General features: G+C 38.3%; 1 protein-coding gene and 1 pseudogene across 1 annotated transcript; both read left to right on the top strand.

Annotated features, from left to right (window-relative positions):
- Window positions 1–2,877: 2,877 nt before the first annotated feature.
- LOC112032102 (uncharacterized) lies at window positions 2,878–6,057 on the top strand (annotated as a pseudogene).
- Window positions 6,058–14,910: 8,853 nt separating this feature from the next.
- On the top strand, window positions 14,911–15,621 carry LOC112032100 (uncharacterized). Its single transcript, XM_024064836.1, has one exon. It carries the CDS (start codon window positions 14,911–14,913, stop codon window positions 15,619–15,621), a length of 711 nt encoding a protein of 236 aa, XP_023920604.1.
- The last annotated feature ends 4,923 nt before the right edge of the window (window positions 15,622–20,544 follow it).

Raw genomic sequence — 20,544 nt, 5'->3', positions numbered from 1 at the left:
GATGTGGATTTTCTTGAATTTTTTGTGTTTTATTGTGATTATTTTTTTGTATTTGTTTTTGTGTTTGGATGTCAAGAAAAAAAAATGTTTTTGAGAAATGGATGCCAAGAAAATAAGAAATTGATATTTCTGTTATTTAAATTGTTATTATTAGGTTTTGAAATTTTATGTGAATTTATTTATATATTTTTTAAATGTTGATGTGGCTTTTTACCATCCAAGCGCTAGTGTGGTTAATAAAATATAAAAATGTCAACATCAGATTTAATTTTTTAATATTAGACATGCCAACAATGAAATCCGTTAGATACGCATGCATTTTTCGTTAGTTAGTTAACAGTAGGGACCAAATTGGCTACAAATTAAAAATAGCAGGGACCAAATTGACTACTACCAAAAAATAGGGACCAAATTGATCGTGACCCCAAAGTGTAAGGGACCAAAATAGTATTTTCACTTTTATTTTTTAACTTTTGCATATGATAAAATTGTTTTCCTTATTTAGTTTCATGTGAGATTAAGTTGTTTTCTATAAAATTTTAGCGGAAAACAATTTTATTTCATGTTAAGCTAAATATAAAAATTTAAGAGATAGTTAAGGTATGATTTTAAATGTTTCTAAACTTTATTCAAAATCTTTATTTAAAAAAAAAAAAAAAACTCATTTTGAATGAATGGGTTCAATAATCATAAGATAAGAGTGACCTGGCAAAGTGTGAGGATAGTTCTTTTTACTAAAAATTTAGGCTAAAGCTAATGGGTCTTGGAAATCTTCGACTGTATATGTATGTGCACGGAGTTGCCACTTATTTTAATAAGAGAAAACTAAGAAAATCAGGAATGAATATGGCTTTTCATTGATATTAAATTGAAATATATCATTGGATTAAAAGAAAATAAAAGGCTAAAATACACTAATCTCTCAGCAAAAAAAAAAAAAAACCTATTATACACTATAAATTTGTTAAGCTTGCCTAATGAGGGCTTTTAAAGTTTCAGGAGAATGTTAATGATCCTTTTGTTACATGTAGTCAGTTCTAATTCGTCCAAATTATCATATGCATGTTCTAATTGAAGCCTAATGGCTACCAAGAAATTTTGGGTTTGTCCTAATGGTGGCAACCAAGACAAATCAAAATACTAACGGTTAACTTGTAAACTATTTTAAGTTGCAGCCCAAGCCAGTTTAGTTCCAAACATGTGTGGAGCCTGATGGAGATCAAGGCACCGCTTCGAAGGATCTCGTTCAAGTACCAATTGGGCCAGTTGCGAGAGCATGAGCAAAGAAGTTCAAGGATGTACTCAACGGACTCATCCAAGAGTTATGGGCTCAAGCAAATTCGTGGAGGCCCATTGAGCATGATCCACGTGGGCAACAAAGAATTGTCACCTTGATTCAAGTTCTAGAAGGATCCGGTCAAGGCTAAGAATTGGCAAAAAATATTTTGGGAGGATCGGATTGCATGGCTATTCTAGGCGCTACTTTCTTTCCATTTATGTTGTCTTTTGTTTCCTTCTATATGACTCTAGGTGTCCAGCTCTTCTTTCCTATTTTAGCGTCTCTTTTTTGGCAAGTAGGGATTTATTTTAGCGTTGATTAGGAGGATGGGCATCCAACCTTTATTTATATGTCTTGTGTGTTTTAGGAAGGTAAGGATTTCTTTCCTTACCCATTTTCGGCTTTAATTAGGTTTTCTATGTTAGGGTTTTTTTTTTCCTTGTAATGTTCAGCCCTTTAAATAGGTGCATAAGCAATGGAAAACGCAGACATTGAATATTCATAAAACTTGTGAGGTTTATTCTCTTTGGTTCTTTGAAGAACTATTCGAACTTATTGGGATTTCCTGTGGCGTTCATCTCGACTTATCAAACGGAGTTTCCACCACCGTTTGTGGCGTCTTCCTAATACCGAGGTTCTTGTTTGTCATAAACAATGGGTCGAGGTCTTCCATTCGAATCTGTCCATAGAACAATCTTGGGTTCCCTTTAGTTGTTGGGTCTCGTTATTCTTGACGGGGTTCACATCATTTGGTATCAGAGCACAGTTTCTAGTTCAAGTTTGCCTATCCTTTAACATCTTTCATTCCTTTGTTTCTGCCGTCCACATCATTTATCTCTTCCTAGCCGAATTTTCTTTACCCTATCTGTTCAATCTTTGTTTGTTCTTGTTGATGTCTAAACTATTGGTCTGGTCTCACATCTCTTAGTTATTTCGAAATTTTATTTCATTATTCTCAAATGCTAGTTGCTGATTGTCAAAAAAAAAAAAAAAAGAGGAAAAGAAGAGAAAAGAAAAGAGAGAGAGAGACTCGAAGAAGAAGACATAAAGGAGTCCCAAAAAAAAAAAAAAAAAAATTCACTAATCTGTGCTTCCAAAATTCCAAACTGCCATATTCCTTCTAATTCTAATATGAAAATTTCCATATTCCTTGTATTCAAATCTGAAATTCCTTGATTAGTTCTTGGTAAATTGTTGCTGGAAATTTTTGAGTTGTTTGTTTAGTTTCAAAAGAACTGAAAGAGAATTATTAAGTGGAAAAAGGCAAGAGTGGTGAGAATATCAGAGAGTAAAAGCCATATTATTTTGAGTAAAACACGAGTGGAGAGTGATTCACATTCTTGAGTGTAAACACGTAAGGGAGTGATTCGTGAGGTCCTTTCTTTTTTTCTTTTCTTTTTTTTTTTTTCTTTTTTTTTTTTTTTTTTTTTTTTTTTTTTTTTTTTTTTTTTTTTTTTTTTTTTTTTTTTTTTTTTTTTGTTTCTAACCTTTGTTTTGCAGAAATCATGTCTCACGATAGTGGTAAGAGCATTACTGAAGATGATAAAAAATTGGCTGATCCGAAAGTGTTTATGGAGGCCATGATGAGTGAGATGAGGCGTGTGATGAAGATGGAGATGGAGTAGGTTCACGAACGGATAGATCAGATGGAGAATAGACGTGAGGAGCAAACACAAACAGGTCGTAATTTGCATAGAAGGGAAAGAGATCCACCGAGGGAGGAGGATGAAGAGCGTTATGGGTCTAGTTTTGATAAAGAAGAAGATCGGGATTCCATTGTTAACAATAGGAGACCTGGAGGAAGATATAGAAAAGCTAGGAATTGCGAAGATAACAACTTGGGTGGTATTAAGATGAAGATTCTGTCCTTTCAAGGTAGATTTGATCCTGAGGCATATCTTGAATGGGAGAAGAAGATGGAGTTCATGTTTGATTGCCACAACTACTCCGAGACAAAAAAGGTAAAATTAGCCATGATTGAATTTTCTGAATATGCTATTACTTGGTGGGATCAGCTTGTGATAAATAGGAGGTGGAATAGAGAACGCCCAATAGACACATGGGAGGAGATGAAAGTAGTGATGAGAAAGCGGTTCATTCCAAGTTACTACTACCGAGAGTTGTACAAAAAGCTACAAGGTCTTAAACAAGGGAGTCGAAGCGTAGAGGATTACTACAAGGAGATGGAGATTGCTATGATCCGCGCTAATGTAGAGGAGGATCAGGAGGCTACAATGGCTAGATTTTTACTTGGCTTAAATCGGGAGATCCATGATAAGGTAGGGATGCAGCATTATGTGGAATTGGAAGATATGGTGCATATGGCTATCAAAGTGGAACAACAACTCAAGAGAGGGAGTGGGACACGTGCAGGCCATAACTTTAGTCCTACCTCTTGGAAATTGAGTCATGCCAAACCACTGGACAAGTCACAAACGCCCAAACCCGAGCCCAAGTCCGCGACCACCAGCCACGTTCCTCAAGGTAAAACCGAAGCCTTTACCTCTAGGAATCGTGATATTAAATGTTTTAGATGTCAAGGCAGGGGCCACATAGCAAGTCAATGTCCAAACAAGCAAGTCATGGTGTTGCAAGCCAATAGTGAAATTGTGACCGATGATGAAGATTCCGACACCGACGACATGCCGCCATTTGAGGATGTTTCTGAGGAGGAGTATTTAGCCCCTGACGCATTGACATTGGTGGCGAGGAGAGCATTGAGCTTGCAAGCAAAAGGAGTTGATGAACTACAGCAGGAGAATATCTTTCACACTAGGTGCTACGTTAAAGACAATGTATGTAGTGTGATTATTGATGGTGGTAGTTGTACTAATTTTGCAAGCACAATTATGGTAGAGAAATTGGGATTGCCCATGGTAAAGCACTCTAGACCGTACAAGTTGCAATGGCTAAATGATAGTAGTGAGATAAGGGTGAACAAGCAAGTGTTAGTTGCATTTCGAATCGGTAAATACGAAGATGAAGTGTTGTGTGATGTAGTATCGATGCAAGCGGGACACTTATTGCTAGGGCGTCCATGGCAGTTCGATAGGCAAGTGAAGCATGATGGCTTTACAAACAAGTACTCTTTTGTACTTAATTAACGATCAATCACTCTTGTACCATTGACACCGCAACAAGTATACGAGGATCAAGTGAGATTACAAAAGGAGAGTGATCAAAAGAAAGAGAGTGAGCAAAAGAAAAAGAGTGAAAATCAAAGAAAGGCTGAGAAAAATGAGAGAGAAAAAGAAAATCAAAGTTCGGCCCTTAAGAGAAAATCAAAGAGAAAACAAAAGAATTTCTATGCAAAAGTGAGTGAGATCAAGTGAGCAATGTTTTCAAATCAGCCGATGATTGTACTTTTGTACAAAGAGGCACTTTTAAACACTAACGAACTTGACCTTGCTTTGCCTAGTTATATTGTTTCTCTTTTGCAGGAGTACGAGGATGTCTTCCCCGAGGAAACACCACATGGGTTACCTCCAATCCGAGGGATTGAACATCAAATTGATTTTGTTCCCGGTGCAACCATTCCAAATCAACCAGCTCATAGGAGCAATCCCGAGGAGACAAAGGAGCTTCAACGGCAGGTAAGTGAATTGTTGGAGAAAGGGCACGTGAGGGAGAGCATGAGCCCATGTGCGGTTCTGGTCTTACTTGTACCTAAGAAGGATGGGACGTGGAGAATGTGCGTGGATTGCCAAGCCATCAACAACATAACGGTAAAGTATCGTCACCCTATCCCACGCTTAGATGATATGTTAGATGAGCTGTATGGTTCTTGCATATTTTCTAAGATTGACTTAAAAAGTGGTTATCATCAAATTAGGATAAAAGAAGGAGATGAATGGAAAACCGCCTTTAAAACAAAATATGGTTTGTATGAATGGTTAGTTGTGCCTTTTGGTTTGACTAATGCTCCGAGCACCTTTATGAGACTTATGAACCATGTTTTGCATGCATTTATAGGCAGATTTGTTGTTGTCTATTTTGATGATATACTCATTTATAGTAAAAACATAGACGATCATTTAGTACATTTGAAATCCATTTTAGATGTGCTAAGGAAAGAAAGGTTGTTTGCTAATTTAAAGAAGTGCACTTTTTACACCGATAAGCTTGTATTTTTGAGATTTGTTGTTAGTGCACAAGGTATACAGGTTGATGAAGAGAAGGTACGTGCAATCCAAGAATGGCCGAGCCCCACAAGTGTAGGTAATGTTCGTAGTTTTCATGGACTTGCTAGTTTCTACCGGCGATTCGTGAAGGACTTCAGTAGCTTAGCCGCACCGCTTACCGAAGTGATCAAGAAGAACGTTGGATTTCGGTGGGGAGAAGAAGAAGAGAAGGCATTTCAATTAATCAAAGAGAAGCTGACTAACGCACCTTTGTTGTCTTTACCTAACTTTTCTAAAATGTTTGAAATTGAATGTGATGCTTCAAGTATTGGTATAGGCGCCGTTCTTATGCAAGAAGGATGACCAATTGCTTACTTCAACGAGAAACTCAGCGGGGCAGCCTTAAACTACCCAACTTATGACAAGGAGTTGTATGCATTGGTTCGGGCTTTAGAGACGTGGCAGCACTACCTATAGCCTAAGGAGTTCGTGATTCACACCGATCATGAGTCCTTGAAACACTTGAAGGGCCAACACAAGCTAAACAAAAGGCATGCGCGATGGGTGGAGTTCATAGAGACGTTCCCATACGTCATTCGGCACAAGTAAGGTAAGGAGAATGTAGTCGTCGATGCACTTTCTCGCAGGTGTGCCTTACTCTCCACACTTGATGCAAAATTGCTTGGTTTTGAACACATTAAAGAATTATATGTTGAAGACATGAATTTTGTGAGGAATATCGAGCTTGTGAGAAAATCGCCTTTGGTAAGTTCTTTAGGCTTGATGGATTCCTATTTCGAGAAAATAAGCTATGCATGCCTAATTGTTCTATGAGGGAGTTATTAGTGCAGTAATCACATGGTAGGGGATTAATGGGACATTTTGGAGTTGCAAAGACTTTAGCTATTTTGTAGGAACACTTCTATTGGCCTCACATGAAACGAGATGTCGAACGGATTTGTGGTAGATGTGTCACATATAAGCAAGCTAAATCCAAAGTGCAGCCCAACGGTTTGTATACTCCTTTACCAATTCCTAGTGAGCCTTGGATTGATATTTCAATGGATTTTGTGTTAGGATTGCCTAGGACTAAACATGGAAGAGATTCAATTTTTGTGGTCGTGGATAGATTTTCTAAAATGGCACATTTTATTCCATGTCACAAAACGGATGACGCTTCGCATGTTGTTGATTTGTTCTTTAGAGAGATTGTGAGATTACATGGCATGCCTAGGACAATTGTTTCGGATAGAGATGCTAAGTTCTTGAGCTATTTTTGGAAGACTTTGTGGTGTAAGCTAGGTACTAAGCTATTGTTTTCCACTACTTGTCATCCACAAACTGATGGTCAAACTGAAGTAGTAAATAGGACTTTGTCTACTCTATTGAGGGCAATCATTAGAAAGAACATCAAAACATGGGAAGAATGTTTACCACATGTTGAGTTTGCATATAATAGAGCTTTTCATTCTACTACCAAATTTTCGCCATTTGAAATTGTGTATGGGTTTAATCCTTTAACTCCATTGGATTTATCTCCTTTACCTTTGACGGAGCACATTAATTTAGATGGCAAAAAGAAAGCTGATTTTGTGAAGCAGATTCATGAGAAAGCAAGACTCAACATTAAGCGTAGAACGGAGCAATATGCCATACAAGCCAACAGGGGACATCGCAAACTGGTTTTTGAACCTAGAGATTGGGTTTGGCTGCATATGAGAACAAAAAGATTCCCGGCGAAAAGACGTTCCAAATTGCTCCCAAGAGGAGATGGTCCTTTCTAAGTCCTCGAGCGTATCAATGACTACGCTTACAAGCTAGATTTACCTGGTGAGTACAATGTAAGTGCCACTTTTAATGTTACTAATTTGAGTCCTTTTGATGTAGGTGATGATTTGAGGGCAAATCCTTTTCAAGAGAAGGGGAATGATGGAGATCAAGGCACCACTTCGAAGGATCTCGTTCAAGTACCAATTGGGCCGGTTGCAAGAGCACAAGCAAAGAAGTTCAAGGATGTACTTAACGGACTCATCCAAGAGTTATGGGCTCAAGCAAATTTGTGGAGGCCCATTAAGCATGATCCACGTGGGCAACAAAGAATTGTCACCTTGATTCAAGTTCTAGAAGGATCCGGTTAAGGCTAAGAATTGGCAAGAAATATTTTGGGAGGATCGGATTGCATGGCTATTCTAGGCGCCACTTTCTTTCCATTTATGTTGTCTTTTGTTTCCTTCTATATGACTCTAGGTGTCCAGCTCTTCTTTCCTATTTTAGAGTCTCTTTTTTGGCAAGTAGGGATTTATTTTAGCATTGATTATGAGGATGGGCATCCAGCCTTTATTGCCTTATATGTCTTGTGTGTTTTAGGAAGGTAAGGATTTCTTTCCTTACCCATTTTTGGCTTTAATTAGGTTTTCTATGTTAGGGTTTTTTTTTCCTTGTAATGTTCAGCCCTTTAAATAGGTGCATAAGCAATGGAAAACGCAGACATTGAATATTCATAAACTTGTGAGGTTTATTCTCTTTGGTTCTTTGAAGAACTATTCGAACTTATCGGGATTTCCTGTGGCATTCATCTCGACTTATCAAACGGAGTTTCCACCACCGTTTGTGGCGTCTTCCTTATACCAAGGTTCTTGTTTGTCATAAACAACGGGTCGAGGTCTTCCATTTGAATCTGTCCATAGAACGATCTTGGGTTCCCTTTAGTTGTTGGGTCTCGTTATTCTTGATGGGGTTCACATCAGAGCCAACTATGTGTCATTTAAGGGTCTTATTTAAGGTCTTAAAGTAGTGCTAGGTCGTTTGAAGCTTATTGGAAGAAGTTATGCCAACTTTGAAGTCTTAGTTACTTAGTGGTTAGTTGGTTACACTATCCTTGTTTCCAAACAAAGGGCTTCATGTTGTAATAGTTTCTTGTTAGTTATTTTGTTACTTGTAACAACATTAGCCAGTTTGACACTTAGCAAGCTCCTAAGTGGCTGCCAATTCCTAACAACATGTATAAATATTATAACCGTCTATTTTGTACTCAATTTGTTAGAGTGAAAAAAATTGAAGTCTTTTATGCTTTTCTTTGGAACTTAGTATACTTCTAGAAGTGCCTAACCACCTAATAGATGTTCCAAGCAACTCACATTACTAACCCATTCCAAAACATAATAGCCTACACACTTCCATGCACCAAAAAAAGCAATGACATTGCATTTTTTTAAGTGACTGTAGACACTCGATTTTGCACTCATGATTTAATCAAAGAGAATGACTTGAATGATCATTCATTTACCCTCAAAATCATGATTGCATTACATGCATTGATTTGTTCTTGCATTACATACATGAATTTGTTCTTGCATTATATGCATCAATTCATTCATTGCATATCATAAAAATGATCTTGAGATTCCAACGGTCGTGATGGTATGTTCGGTTTCCAAATCGAACCACCGGATTGAAAGATATCGCATAATCAAATTTGCACGATCAACATGCATTGTGTCTAGGTAGAGTTGACCTCACACGATTAATTTATATTAATTCTGATTGGTTAAACCATTGAAATTAATTAAATAATTTTGTGATTGGTTGATAATTAGTGTTTAAAATAAGATTGCATGCATAGGAATAAAATGGATGATTGGATAACAATAAAATTGTGAATAATTTGAACTTTATCAAGATTTATTTTAGAGTATTTATCTACAAGATAATTATTCCTGAAAAAGCTTGAATTATCCATAAAAGAGATAAAAATTATAGACTAAGGATGAAAACACGTCTAGGTACAAGGATCGGATTAAAAAACCCTAAAAAGAGAGTCTAAAATGCACTCGAATACGGAAGAACGTTCGGCATCCAAGAGCACCGTTCGGCACTTTTGCAGTGTCGAACGACACTTTAAAAGGGCCGAATGGTCCCCTTTTAGGCTTTGGCCCAACTCCTTTTGGGTGATGATAAGGCATATTCTTTTTGACTTTTTCATAAAAGGATGCGTCCAGATTCACATTTTAATCACCCATGCCTATTTTTTAGAGTTTTCCCACCTCTATAAATAGAGACTAGATCTCATAATTTAGGAGACCTTTTTTACGCTTTGAGAGGCCTATGTTTTTAGGCTCTCAAATTGCTCATATTTGCTAATCCTCTCTATGATATTTGTTGCTAAAATGGAGGATGAATAAAATGGAGGAGATGATTAGAAGAGCCTGTAAGATGGAGGACCTTATGGACTATGATTCCCTCTCACTCTTCCCTGATGCAAGGCTGTCTCCTAAGTTCAAGATGCCAACCTTGGACAAATTTGTCAGGATCGACTGGCCTAAGTCCCATCTGAAGATGTATATGAGGGCTATACAGCCCTTAGGCGTGACCGAAGAAGTACTTGCTTAGATGTTCCAAAACACACTAACCATAGCTACTCTTAGGCGGTTCCTCAATCTAAATGATACGAGGGCAAGAAATTGGGAGGACATCTGCCGAGAGTTTCACAAGTAATACAAGTACAATATAAAAGTGGACATCATAAGAAGAGACCTTGAGACCATTAAGCAAGAATCGAAAGAATTCTTCTCTACTTTCATTACCAAGTGGAAAGCCAAGGTAGCACAGATGATGAGTAGGCCAAGTGAGGAGGAACAGTTAGCCATGGTTGTAAAGAATTTATTGCCTGTATACCATAAATATTTATTTGCACAATACTTTCCTAATTTAAAAACTTTGATTGCTACTGGAACCCAAATTGAGGATGCAATAAACAATGGAACTATAAAAATAGATGACCCACCAAGTTTTAAAAAGAATGTAGGATCTAATTTTAAGGCTGCAAAAATTTCCAACGTCCATAAAAATGATCATTATCAATTGATTGCGCCTATGCAAGTACCACAAACACCCAGACCTAAGAGGGAATTCCATGAGGTTGTACATGCTCATGAGCCAAGTGTTTGACAAGCTAAAAGCAAAAGGGTTACTAAACCCTTAGACCCAAGACCAATTCCAAACCCTTTGCCCTCAAGGTTTGATTTGAATAAGAGGTGTGCTTACCACCAAGGCCCTAGTCACAATACTGATCGTTGTTTTACCCTTCGTCATGCGATTTAGGACCTAATAGATAACAAGGCGATTGCGCCTCCTACAAGGCCTAGCATTACTAATAATCCCTTGCCTAATCACAATTTTGGGAAAGGACCAAGGATTAATTGCTTTATGACCGAAAAAGAAAACAATGAAGACCCATCCGACTTGATCTATGTCCTACCCGAATGCTTTATGATGACATGGGAAGAATTAATGGATAGGACATTTACTACCACCACAGGACATGACATATGGAATGAAATACCAGAATCTGAGAACAACCAAATACCCACAAATGGGGGGAGACACTCCAAAGCCCAAGTAAAGAACCAAATACCCACAAATGGGGGAAGACAATTCAAACCCCAAGTAAATAGCCAAACATGCACAAGTGGGGGGAGACACTTCAAATCCTAAGACATCGATCCCAATGATCCAACTAAAATTGCTCACATCACAAGGGGGGAGACACTTCAAATCCCTACATTTAGAGACCAACAACCCAATGGAAACTTTGAACAAATCAACCCAACAAACACCTACCGAAGAGGATGAAGTCCTTAAGCAATTGCAGAAGACATAAGCTAACATATCCTTATGGCGTTTACTCATGGCCTTATACAAACACCGACAAAATCTAGTAGACCTTCTCAACCAAATTCAAGTCCCTACAACCACAACCTCCCAGGATCTGAATGCTATGATTGGATCCATAAATAGAGAACTCACCATTTCCTATTCTAACAAGGATCAAACCAAGAAGGGTAAGCACCACAACGATTCGTTGCATATCATTGTAGATTTCATGGGGAAGAGGATACTGATGGTTTTGATAGATGATGGAAGTGCTTTGAATGTGTGTCTTTTGAAGATTGCTAGCTGTTTAGGCTTCAGTATTGAAGACTTTGTGCCTACTGATTAACATGTGAGAGCATACAACAATAGTAAAAGAGAAGTCTTGGGAACCATAACATTAGAGCTTACCATCGGACTGATGGTCAAGAAAGTGGATTTTCAAGTCCTTAATATAGCCTCATGCTTCAATATGCTCCTTGGGCGACCATGGATCCATGATACAAAAGTCATACCTTCTTCTCTATATCAAAAGGTTCGGGTTCCACATGAAGGGGCTATTGTGACCATATATGGGGACATTTTAATTGTGCCTAAGCCTACTTACGGTATTGATTCTGAGAAAGGGTCATTAACCTTGGATGGCTTTGAGATTGAGAGACCTAGCTTTGAAAGGAGAGAACAAGAAATGAAGAAGATCCCGATGAACTTTGCTCCTTATAGTGATAACAATGTGGTAACAATGATGAGGAGAATGAACTACCTTCCATTTCCAGGGATAAATTTGGGGAGAACAATGAAGAAACCTACAGTTCAGGTCCCGATGATTCCTACTGCCACACCATCTTTTGGGCTAGGCTATAAGCCCACTGATGATGATTTGTTAGAGATGGAAGTGAGAAAGATGGAAGTGGGAAAGATGGCTCAAGCCAAATCCAAACAAAAGGACTCCCTTGTCCTCTAGAACCTCTGAAAACCTACACTCTTACGTTGAATGAGAAGTTCGTAAAAGCTGGAGAAAGTCAACGTTATTGGAGATTCCTTGAACTAATATTTAATCCTATAACAAAGGCAATGGTGCCTAGGTTCGAGATACTACTTGATTGCCACAACAAGGTTCCAAACTTGAAGAAAGAAGACACAACTTGGGATCCTATTGATTGGGCTAATTATATGGATCTTGATGCCATGACTACACTTCTTGGAGATCCTATTTGCAACATAGAAGAAGAGGAATATTGGGAGGCCTGCCAGCATGCATTGAAAATCCCATATGAACTAAGAGCCAATCAGGAAGACAAGGAAGGAGGAGCAGCCCCTAGTGATGATGAGGATGAAAGTGATAACAATAGTGATAGTAGTAGTGATAGCAGCAGCAATGATAGTGGACATGATGAAGATGATAGCAGCACTGATAGTGATGACAACAGCAGTAGAAGTTATGATAGCCCATATAGTGGTGATGATTGGGGTCCACCCCCTAGTGATAGAGAAGATGAAGATGTAGACCTATTCTATGAGGAATATTACAATCACGTGGACTATTATGATGAAGACATAGAAGATGACACTGAAGCCAACAAGTGGAGCGACACTAATAGTGATCAATATAGGCTGATATAAGTGTTAGAGAATGCAAGAAAGGAGAATGCACAAGCCAATCAAATGCATCATGATGAATATCCCTACGGGCACCTTTTAGATTGGAGTGATATCACTAATGTTAGTTCAAGGTCTAGCCCTAGGTATGACAAGCATGGAAGAGAAGTTTTGGAATTAGGGTTGTATTATGATTCAGAATCAAATTCACCAACCTCACATATTGAAAAGAAGGATGACATAAATGTCAGGTTGGCTGCTTTAGACCAAAAGCTGATAGTCCACAATCTCAAAATCATGACACTGGAGAATGTTGAATGTAATGATGCAAGGACGGAAGGAGATGAGTCAAAGCATCTCCTTTAACCCACCTACTTGGGCAACAGAGGCAAGCACGACCTGTTTGATGAATGGATGGATAACATAGAGCACCTGAATGCTTTTGTGACCGACAAGCCTATAGACATGAAAATTAAAGAAGAAAGCTATGGATCATATGGATGTAGACCCCCCGATATTGGTGCTGAAGGAAGAAGGAGCTTACTGGGAGCCACTTGTCATTGTGGAAGCCACGACTGAGTTGAAGAATTGGGCATGGGAGGGAGCCTCCCACCCCATGGAGGACTCTGTGAAGAAGATCAAGACCGTCTAGTCAATCACTTTTGCCAAGAAGATCAAGACTGTCGAGCTAGTTACTCTTGCCAAGAACATTGTTTCCATTCCTATTGAGTTTATTTTTGCTAGTGTTTTTATCCCTGTTAAATCTGTTTGTGATAGTTTTCCAGTTAAGTCTTTGGAGTCTACAGAGTTTGTTAAAAACTCTCTTCCTTTTAATATGATTTCTGATTCTACTTATTTATTGGTTTTGAATGTTTTTATTTTTGAAATTGGTAAAGAAACTCTTAGTAATAAGGAATTAAAACATGGATACCTAGAACCTATAAAAGAAGAAACCCAACCCATTAACTTGGGAACTGAAGATGAGCCCAAAATGATCCAAGTGAGCAATAGCCTAACCACTTCAGAGAAGGATGCATTAGTGGCACTGTTGACAGAGTTCAAGGAGGTCTTTGTCTGGTGATATGAAGACATGCCTAGGATTGATACAGATATAGTATAGCACTGCGTTCCAACTGATACAACCAGGAAGTCAATCAAGCAAAAGTTGAGAAGAATGAAGCTAGAGTGGACTCTTAAGATCAAGGAAGAAGTAGAGAAACAATAAAATGCGGGATTCTTAAGAGTGGTCAACTATCCAAAGTGGTTAGCTAATGTGGTTTCAGTACCAAAGAAGGATGGGAATGTCAGAATGTATGTAGATTTTCGAGATCTGAATAAGGCCAGCCCGAAAGATGGCTTTCCATTGCCTCACATTAACATCCTGGTTGACAACACAACAGGTCATGCTTTGTTATCGTTTACGGATGGACTTTCAGGATACAATCAAATTAAGATGGCTGCAGAAGATATGGAGAAAACTTCCTTTATCACTCCATGGGGGAGATATTGCTATAAGGTCATGCCATTTGGCCTTAAAAATGCAGGTGCAACTTACCAACATGCAGCCACTACTTTGTTGCATCATTTAATCTATAAAGAAGTAGAGATTTATGCTGATGTTATGATAGTGAAGTTTAAAGACTGTGAAGGGCACATACCGGCTTTGAGAAAGTTCTTTGAAAGAATCCAGTTCTACAAGTTATGGTTGAATCCAAAGAAGTGTACTTTTAGAGTCACATCTAAAAAATTGCTAAGGTTTATGGTAAGCCAAAAGGGAATAAAAGTTGATCTTGAGAAAATCAAGGCAATTGTAGAGATGAAGCCCCAAGAATTGAAAAGGAAATCCGAGGATTTTTGGGGAGGATACAATACATCAGCAAGTTCATAGCCCAACTCACTATGACATATGAACCAATCTTTCAATTGCTTAAGAAGGAGGTCCCAACAATGTGGAATGAACATTGCCAAGAGGCCTTTGAGAGGATCACAAACTATCTGATGAAGCCATCAATACTTGTCCCACCAGTTCTTGAAAAGTCATTGTTATTGTATCTTACCACTACAGATACAGCAATGGGGGCTCTACTTGCTTAATACCTAAAGGAGACTAGAAAAGAGAATGAAATCTACTACATCAGCAAGAAGATGTTGCCCCATAAAGAGAAGTATTCGTCATTAGAGAAGACATGTGTAGCACTTATATGGGCAACCTGTAAACTCAGACATTATATGCTTGCATAAAAGGTTTTGTTGATTGCAAGAATGGATCCTTTGAAGTACTTAATGGAAAAACTTGTGCAACATGGAAAGACTGTTAAATGGGTTTTTCTTTTGTCAGAATTTGATATTAAATATTTGACTCAGAAATTTGTGAAGGGGAGAGCAATTGCTAATCACCTAGCCCAGTGTTCACCAAAAGAAGCCGAAGAGATCCAAGGAGACTTTCTGGATGAAGACATAATGGGGATTGAAGTAGAATCGTGGAAGATAAACTTTGATGGAGTAACAAATCAAAATGGAAGTGAAATTAAAGTTTTCTTAATTTCTCCAAAAATGACACACATTCCCTTTTCTAGCGAACTCAACTTTCCTGCCACCAACTATGCCACTGAATATGAAGCTTGCATCATGGGGCTACAAGCAACCCTAGGCCTTGGAGTGAAAGAGTTAGAGGTATATGGAGGCTCAGCTTTGATAATTTCTCAGCTTCAAAATAAACGGAAGATCAAAGAAGAAAGACTGATGCCTTATCATGAATGTCTTCAGAAAAGGGCCTCAAAATTCAGCAAGATTCAATATCAATATGTGCCAAGGATGCAAAATCAAATTGCAGATACTTTAGCGATCATGGCATCCATGATGGATAGGCCAAAAGAAGATGAAGCTAGACTAATAGTGTTGGAACAAAAAGAAAAACCAGCCTACTGCTTGATAATAGAAGAAGATGAGGGAAAGAATGGGGAAGGTGAATGATATTCAGACATCCTACATTACCTCAAGGATAGAACATACCCTAAGTATGCAAACAAGAATGATCAATTAACCATCCGGAGGTTGTCTACTAATTACATTATTTTTGGTGAAAGGCTTTAAAGAAGATCATATGATGGAATTCATCTTCTTTGCGTAATTGCCAATGAAGCATAGCAAATAATTGAAGAGGTTCATGAGTCAAGTTATGGGCCACATATGAATGCACACATGTTGTCAAGGAAGATAATGAGACAAGGTTATTACTGGACTACTATGGAAGCTGACTGTGCGGCTCATGTTTGAAAATGCCATCAATGCCAAGTCCATGGAGATCTAAAACATATGCCACCCATGCCACTACATACCATGACATCACCTTAGCCATTCTCTACATGGGGGATAGACATTATTAGGAAAATTCACCCAATAGCCTCCAATGGTCAGGAATTCATACTCGTAGCCATTGATTACTTCATTAAATGGGTAAAAGCTGCCTCATACAAGATTCTGAATTCAAAGAAAGTTACTTAATTCATCCAGACCAATATCATCTGTAGATACGGGCTACCACATGAAATTATTTCTGATAATGGGCAGCACTTTAAAGGAGAAACAGAAAAGCTACTACGACAGTTCAACATTCAACACCACAAGTCTTCACCTTACCATCCTCAAACCAATGGAGCAATTGAGGCTACTAATAAAAACATAGGGCGAATCTGGAAAAAGAGCACAAAGAACTATAAGGACTAGCACCTATAATTGCCCTATGCACTTTAGGGGTATAGAACATCAATTCGATCTTCCACAGGAGCCACTCCTTATTCATTAGTGTATGGGATGGAAGCAATTCTTCCTATTGAAATGGGTGTCCGTTGACTAAGGATAGTATTGGAAAGTGAAATTCCTAAAGCAGATTGGTTGCAAAGCAGATACAATCAGTTGTGCATGCTAGATGAGAAAAGACTCAAAGCCTTGTATCATATGCAAGGTTACCAAAAAAGGCTTAGGAAAGCTTTTTGACAAAAAAGTGAGAACTAGAGATTTGGAGTTAGGGGATTTAGTGTTAAAGGAAATCTGAGCCCTGGTCCGAGATGCAAATGGGAAGTTCAAGCAAAATTGGACAGGCCCATACATTATCAAGCAGATATACTCTAAGGGAGCAGTAAGGCTGATGGACTTAGATGCAAACACTTTTACTGAGCCAACCAATATGAATCAATTGAAGAAATATCACGTCTGAAGTGGTAGTTTGAAAGCACCACGTCTGAAGTGGTTGTAAATTATGTTATTTCCCTTCCTATGTTTGACTTAAAAAAAAAAAAAAAGCTCACTAGGCTGAAAACCCGAAAGGGCGGTCTAGGCAAAGATTAGAGCAACAAAAAAAGGGGGGTAGGTTGAAAACCCGAAAGGGCAATCTACGCAAAAGGAGAGTAAAAAAAGAAAAAAAAAAAAGAGTGAGAGAGCCTGCTAGGTTGAAAACCCGAAAGGGCGGCCTAGACAAAAGTTAAGGCAAATAAAAAAAATCAATGAACTACATGATGACCTGATCTTTCTGCCAAGGGGGTACATAGGCAACCATGCATTGGTTTGGTCACAATTTTCCAAAACCACCATTTGCCCATTAACCAAAATTTTTCAAAAAATTCAACAATTTCATTAAACCATGTCACTATACAAAGCCCTAAATCAAACATGAAACCAAACCAAACCTTAAGAACCTAAACCCTAAACCAAACCATAAAAAATTCCAAACCCTAAAAGCCTACACTTTAAACAGAATCCTTAACCTGTAAATCCTAAATAATTCCTAAACATAAGAGTTTTTACATCAACTGTTAAAATAAACATGTTCAAAGCCAAAAAATAAGAAGGCCACTTTGTCTTTAGTATTTTCTATTTTTGTTGGTCATTGATTTCCTCTGTGTTAGGTGCTTTATCATTCTTGTCCCTTCTTTTGAATTCATAGTTGTCTTCATCGGGTCTTTCCCGGTTGTCTTTGAGAAACTGTTCTTTCGTAGCAATCCTCTCAGCCTCCTTATCAACAATCTTGTCTATCAACCAATTAGAGTATTCTATAGTCATCCTGTGAAAGTGAACCTTGACAAAAGATTGGTCCACTTGGTCAGCCATCTCCAATCCCAATAGCATGTTCTGTACAGAAGTAGGATTTGTGTCCACGGGAGTGAAGAATCTTCTTTTTCCACTAGGCATTCCTTGCTTATATTTGAATTGCCTTAAGAGTCTATCTCCCTTGTAGAAAGTTACCCTCCGTAACCCAACAAGGAAGATGTGGTTTGATCTTAGAGACCTTAGTAGAGGGGATGGGCACTTCCACCAATAACTGTCCCATTGAATTGAGGTACTAGATTTCTTATCTAAGAATTTCACCCAATCACTCTCAATTTGGCACTCAGTTTTGATTATAGCCCTTCTAAGAAAACTGCTAGGCCCGTAATTATTGGTTGTAGGCTTGGCAATCATATCTAGTCGCTCCATTAGCCATATCTGCAAAGTCAAAGGACTCCCTAAGAAGTTTTGAGTTTCTCCACCATGAAATATAGCATCTGGTCCTAGAAGAGTTTCTACCAAGATCAAAGAAAGAGGATTATCACCATCCTTAATTTAATTCATAACACTTATGGCCTGAGCATCCACAAAACTGCGTCTTCCAGAGTAAAGCGAAAGTTTTCCCACCATGCATAAAGCCAAACCGAAGTTTTTCTGCATATTGTCGTCACTCCATAGGTGTGTTTGTCGATCAGCCTGGAAACAATTGCATGAAGAATCACCATATGACCTTCAATCATACTATTAGTACTGGAAGTAGGAAGACCGAGAGCATCAGACAAAGATTCGTTATGCAAAGGATCTTAAGAAACCGCTACAGATTTCTTGCTTGGATCATAGCCCAGGATAGCAGAAAATTCTTCAATTGTCAGATACAGTTTAGCAGTTTTAAACCAGAACACATGATCTTCTGGATCCCAGAATTTCACATCAGCACAAAGGAAGTCCCACTTGATTTCGACATTCCTCAGAGCCTTGATTCCCTCTAGTTTATAGGCTATAAAATTGGTTTTGGTGCTGAAATCAAAGCTACGAACCCATCTTTTGATATCATGAATTGTTAAATGAGAAAAATTATGATTGCTAGCCATGGATGACTTTTGCTTGTGATTATTATGTGTTACTAACCTTTATGCAGAGATTTGTCACAGGAGAATTCATTTATATAAGCTGTATCAATTCCTAATTAGGTTTGAAATAGGTTTCAAAGAGTTTGTAACTGATTAGGAGATTGTTTCATGATCACAAACGAAGTAATTTTTTTTTTCAAAAAATGCGAAAACGCAAAACACGCATTGGAAAAGCGTACGGAGTTGGCCCACCATGGCATGAGCATCGTGGCGTGGCCAGGTGCAAATTGGCACTCCAAAAGTGCCGAATGACACTCCTCTTGTGCCAAGTGGCACTAGCCCTTTCATCGAACATCCATGCAATTTTGTGTTCTCAAACATTTTTTTAGAATCGATTAACATTCAAAAAGATTTTTTTTTTTTTGGGGTCAAACTAAGGCATTCTGATGTGTCTAACTCACTTGTTTTCAAAAAATCATCCCTTGCATCATTGTTTTCAAAAATTGATCAAATCAAATTTTTTTCAAGACTCATGAATTCATGTTCCAAACTAGGGCCATTCGCCCATGGCTCATTCATTTTCAAAAAAATCATCACCATTTGTTCAAAAAAAAAAAAAAAAATCGTCATAACCAAGATTTCCAAAAATCATGCATTCATTTTAAACTAGGGGCATTCGACTCCACCTTATTCAAGTAAATGCAGATTCCAACAGAGCCAAACTAGATAAGTCCAAATTAGCATTACAAGACATCATCAGGTGAATTCTAAACTTGTCTTAGTTAAAGTTTCTACATGATCCAAGGTGACTCCAAGGACAAAGAGCTAAACATGGGAAATAATACAAGATTATCTAAAAAACACTTCCTTTTCTTTTGCAGGAAAAATGAAATATACAAGTCATACATCATTAGGACTTCGAGTCCACTTGCGTGAGGGTCTCCTTGATCCACCTCTAGAAAAGCCACCTTTAGTATTTCCTTCTTGACTTGCGAAAAAGCAAGGATCGTACTAACAATTTTCAAGTTCGAGGCTCCTGGTCCTTTCCTTCTAAAGTTCTTCTGGTAGTGTCAATAGTTTCCATTTGATGTGCTTGAAGAGTCAACAAAATTAGGTATTAATTCCACGATCAGGCACAGTTCAACCCAAAGACACTCAGAAAGTAACATGGCATACGTAGCTCGCATCGTTAAGCACATATTGGGAGGACTGAGTGCGAGCCAATGACTATAAGCCTTCAATCATCTGCATGCTTTCTTCCACAAGATCCACACCAACTTGAAGCACAACCCTACTAGGTTAAGAGTCATTCATCAAGCCAAGAAGGAATAAGGACAAAGAAATAAAAATGCAAGAATATACCAGATTGGGCCAAGGAACGTTTAGTGTGTGCTCTAGCCTAGTCAAAGGCATGGAACTATATGTTCCATCAGGATTCATCACATCATACTGACATGCCAGAAAATGGGCATAAGTCTTCGTGAAGGAACTAGAAGAGCCACTAGCATGGTAAGGAGAGGGAATCTCTTCCTTTCCCTCTCCCCCTTCCTCTCCTTCAGAAGATGGAGGCTAAAAATACAACATGCAAATATTGTTACCAAGCAGAAATATGAAAAGGAATTTGCAAGATTAAAAATTTGACTTTAGAAGGGAAGAAAAGTACTGTTCTGCCAACCAAGCAACCTTGTAGATGAAGTCGGATGAATTCAGAATAATTCCATTCTACTCCTGCAACAATATAGTCGTTACGAGCCCGAGCAATCTCTTCATCAGCCAGGAAGTC

The sequence above is a fragment of the Quercus suber genome, unplaced genomic scaffold (assembly GCF_002906115.3).
Source record: "Quercus suber isolate HL8 unplaced genomic scaffold, Cork oak 2.0 scaffold_4, whole genome shotgun sequence".
Classification (NCBI taxonomy): Eukaryota; Viridiplantae; Streptophyta; class Magnoliopsida; order Fagales; family Fagaceae; genus Quercus; species Quercus suber.
Note: the sequence above shows the minus strand (reverse complement) of the source record. Positions and strands in the feature narration are given on the sequence as shown.

Bases quoted from the DNA above. Each gene is read 5' to 3' on its own strand.
- LOC112032100 (XM_024064836.1), top strand. From the start codon at position 14,911: ATGGATCCTTTGAAGTACTTAATGGAAAAACTTGTGCAACATGGAAAG.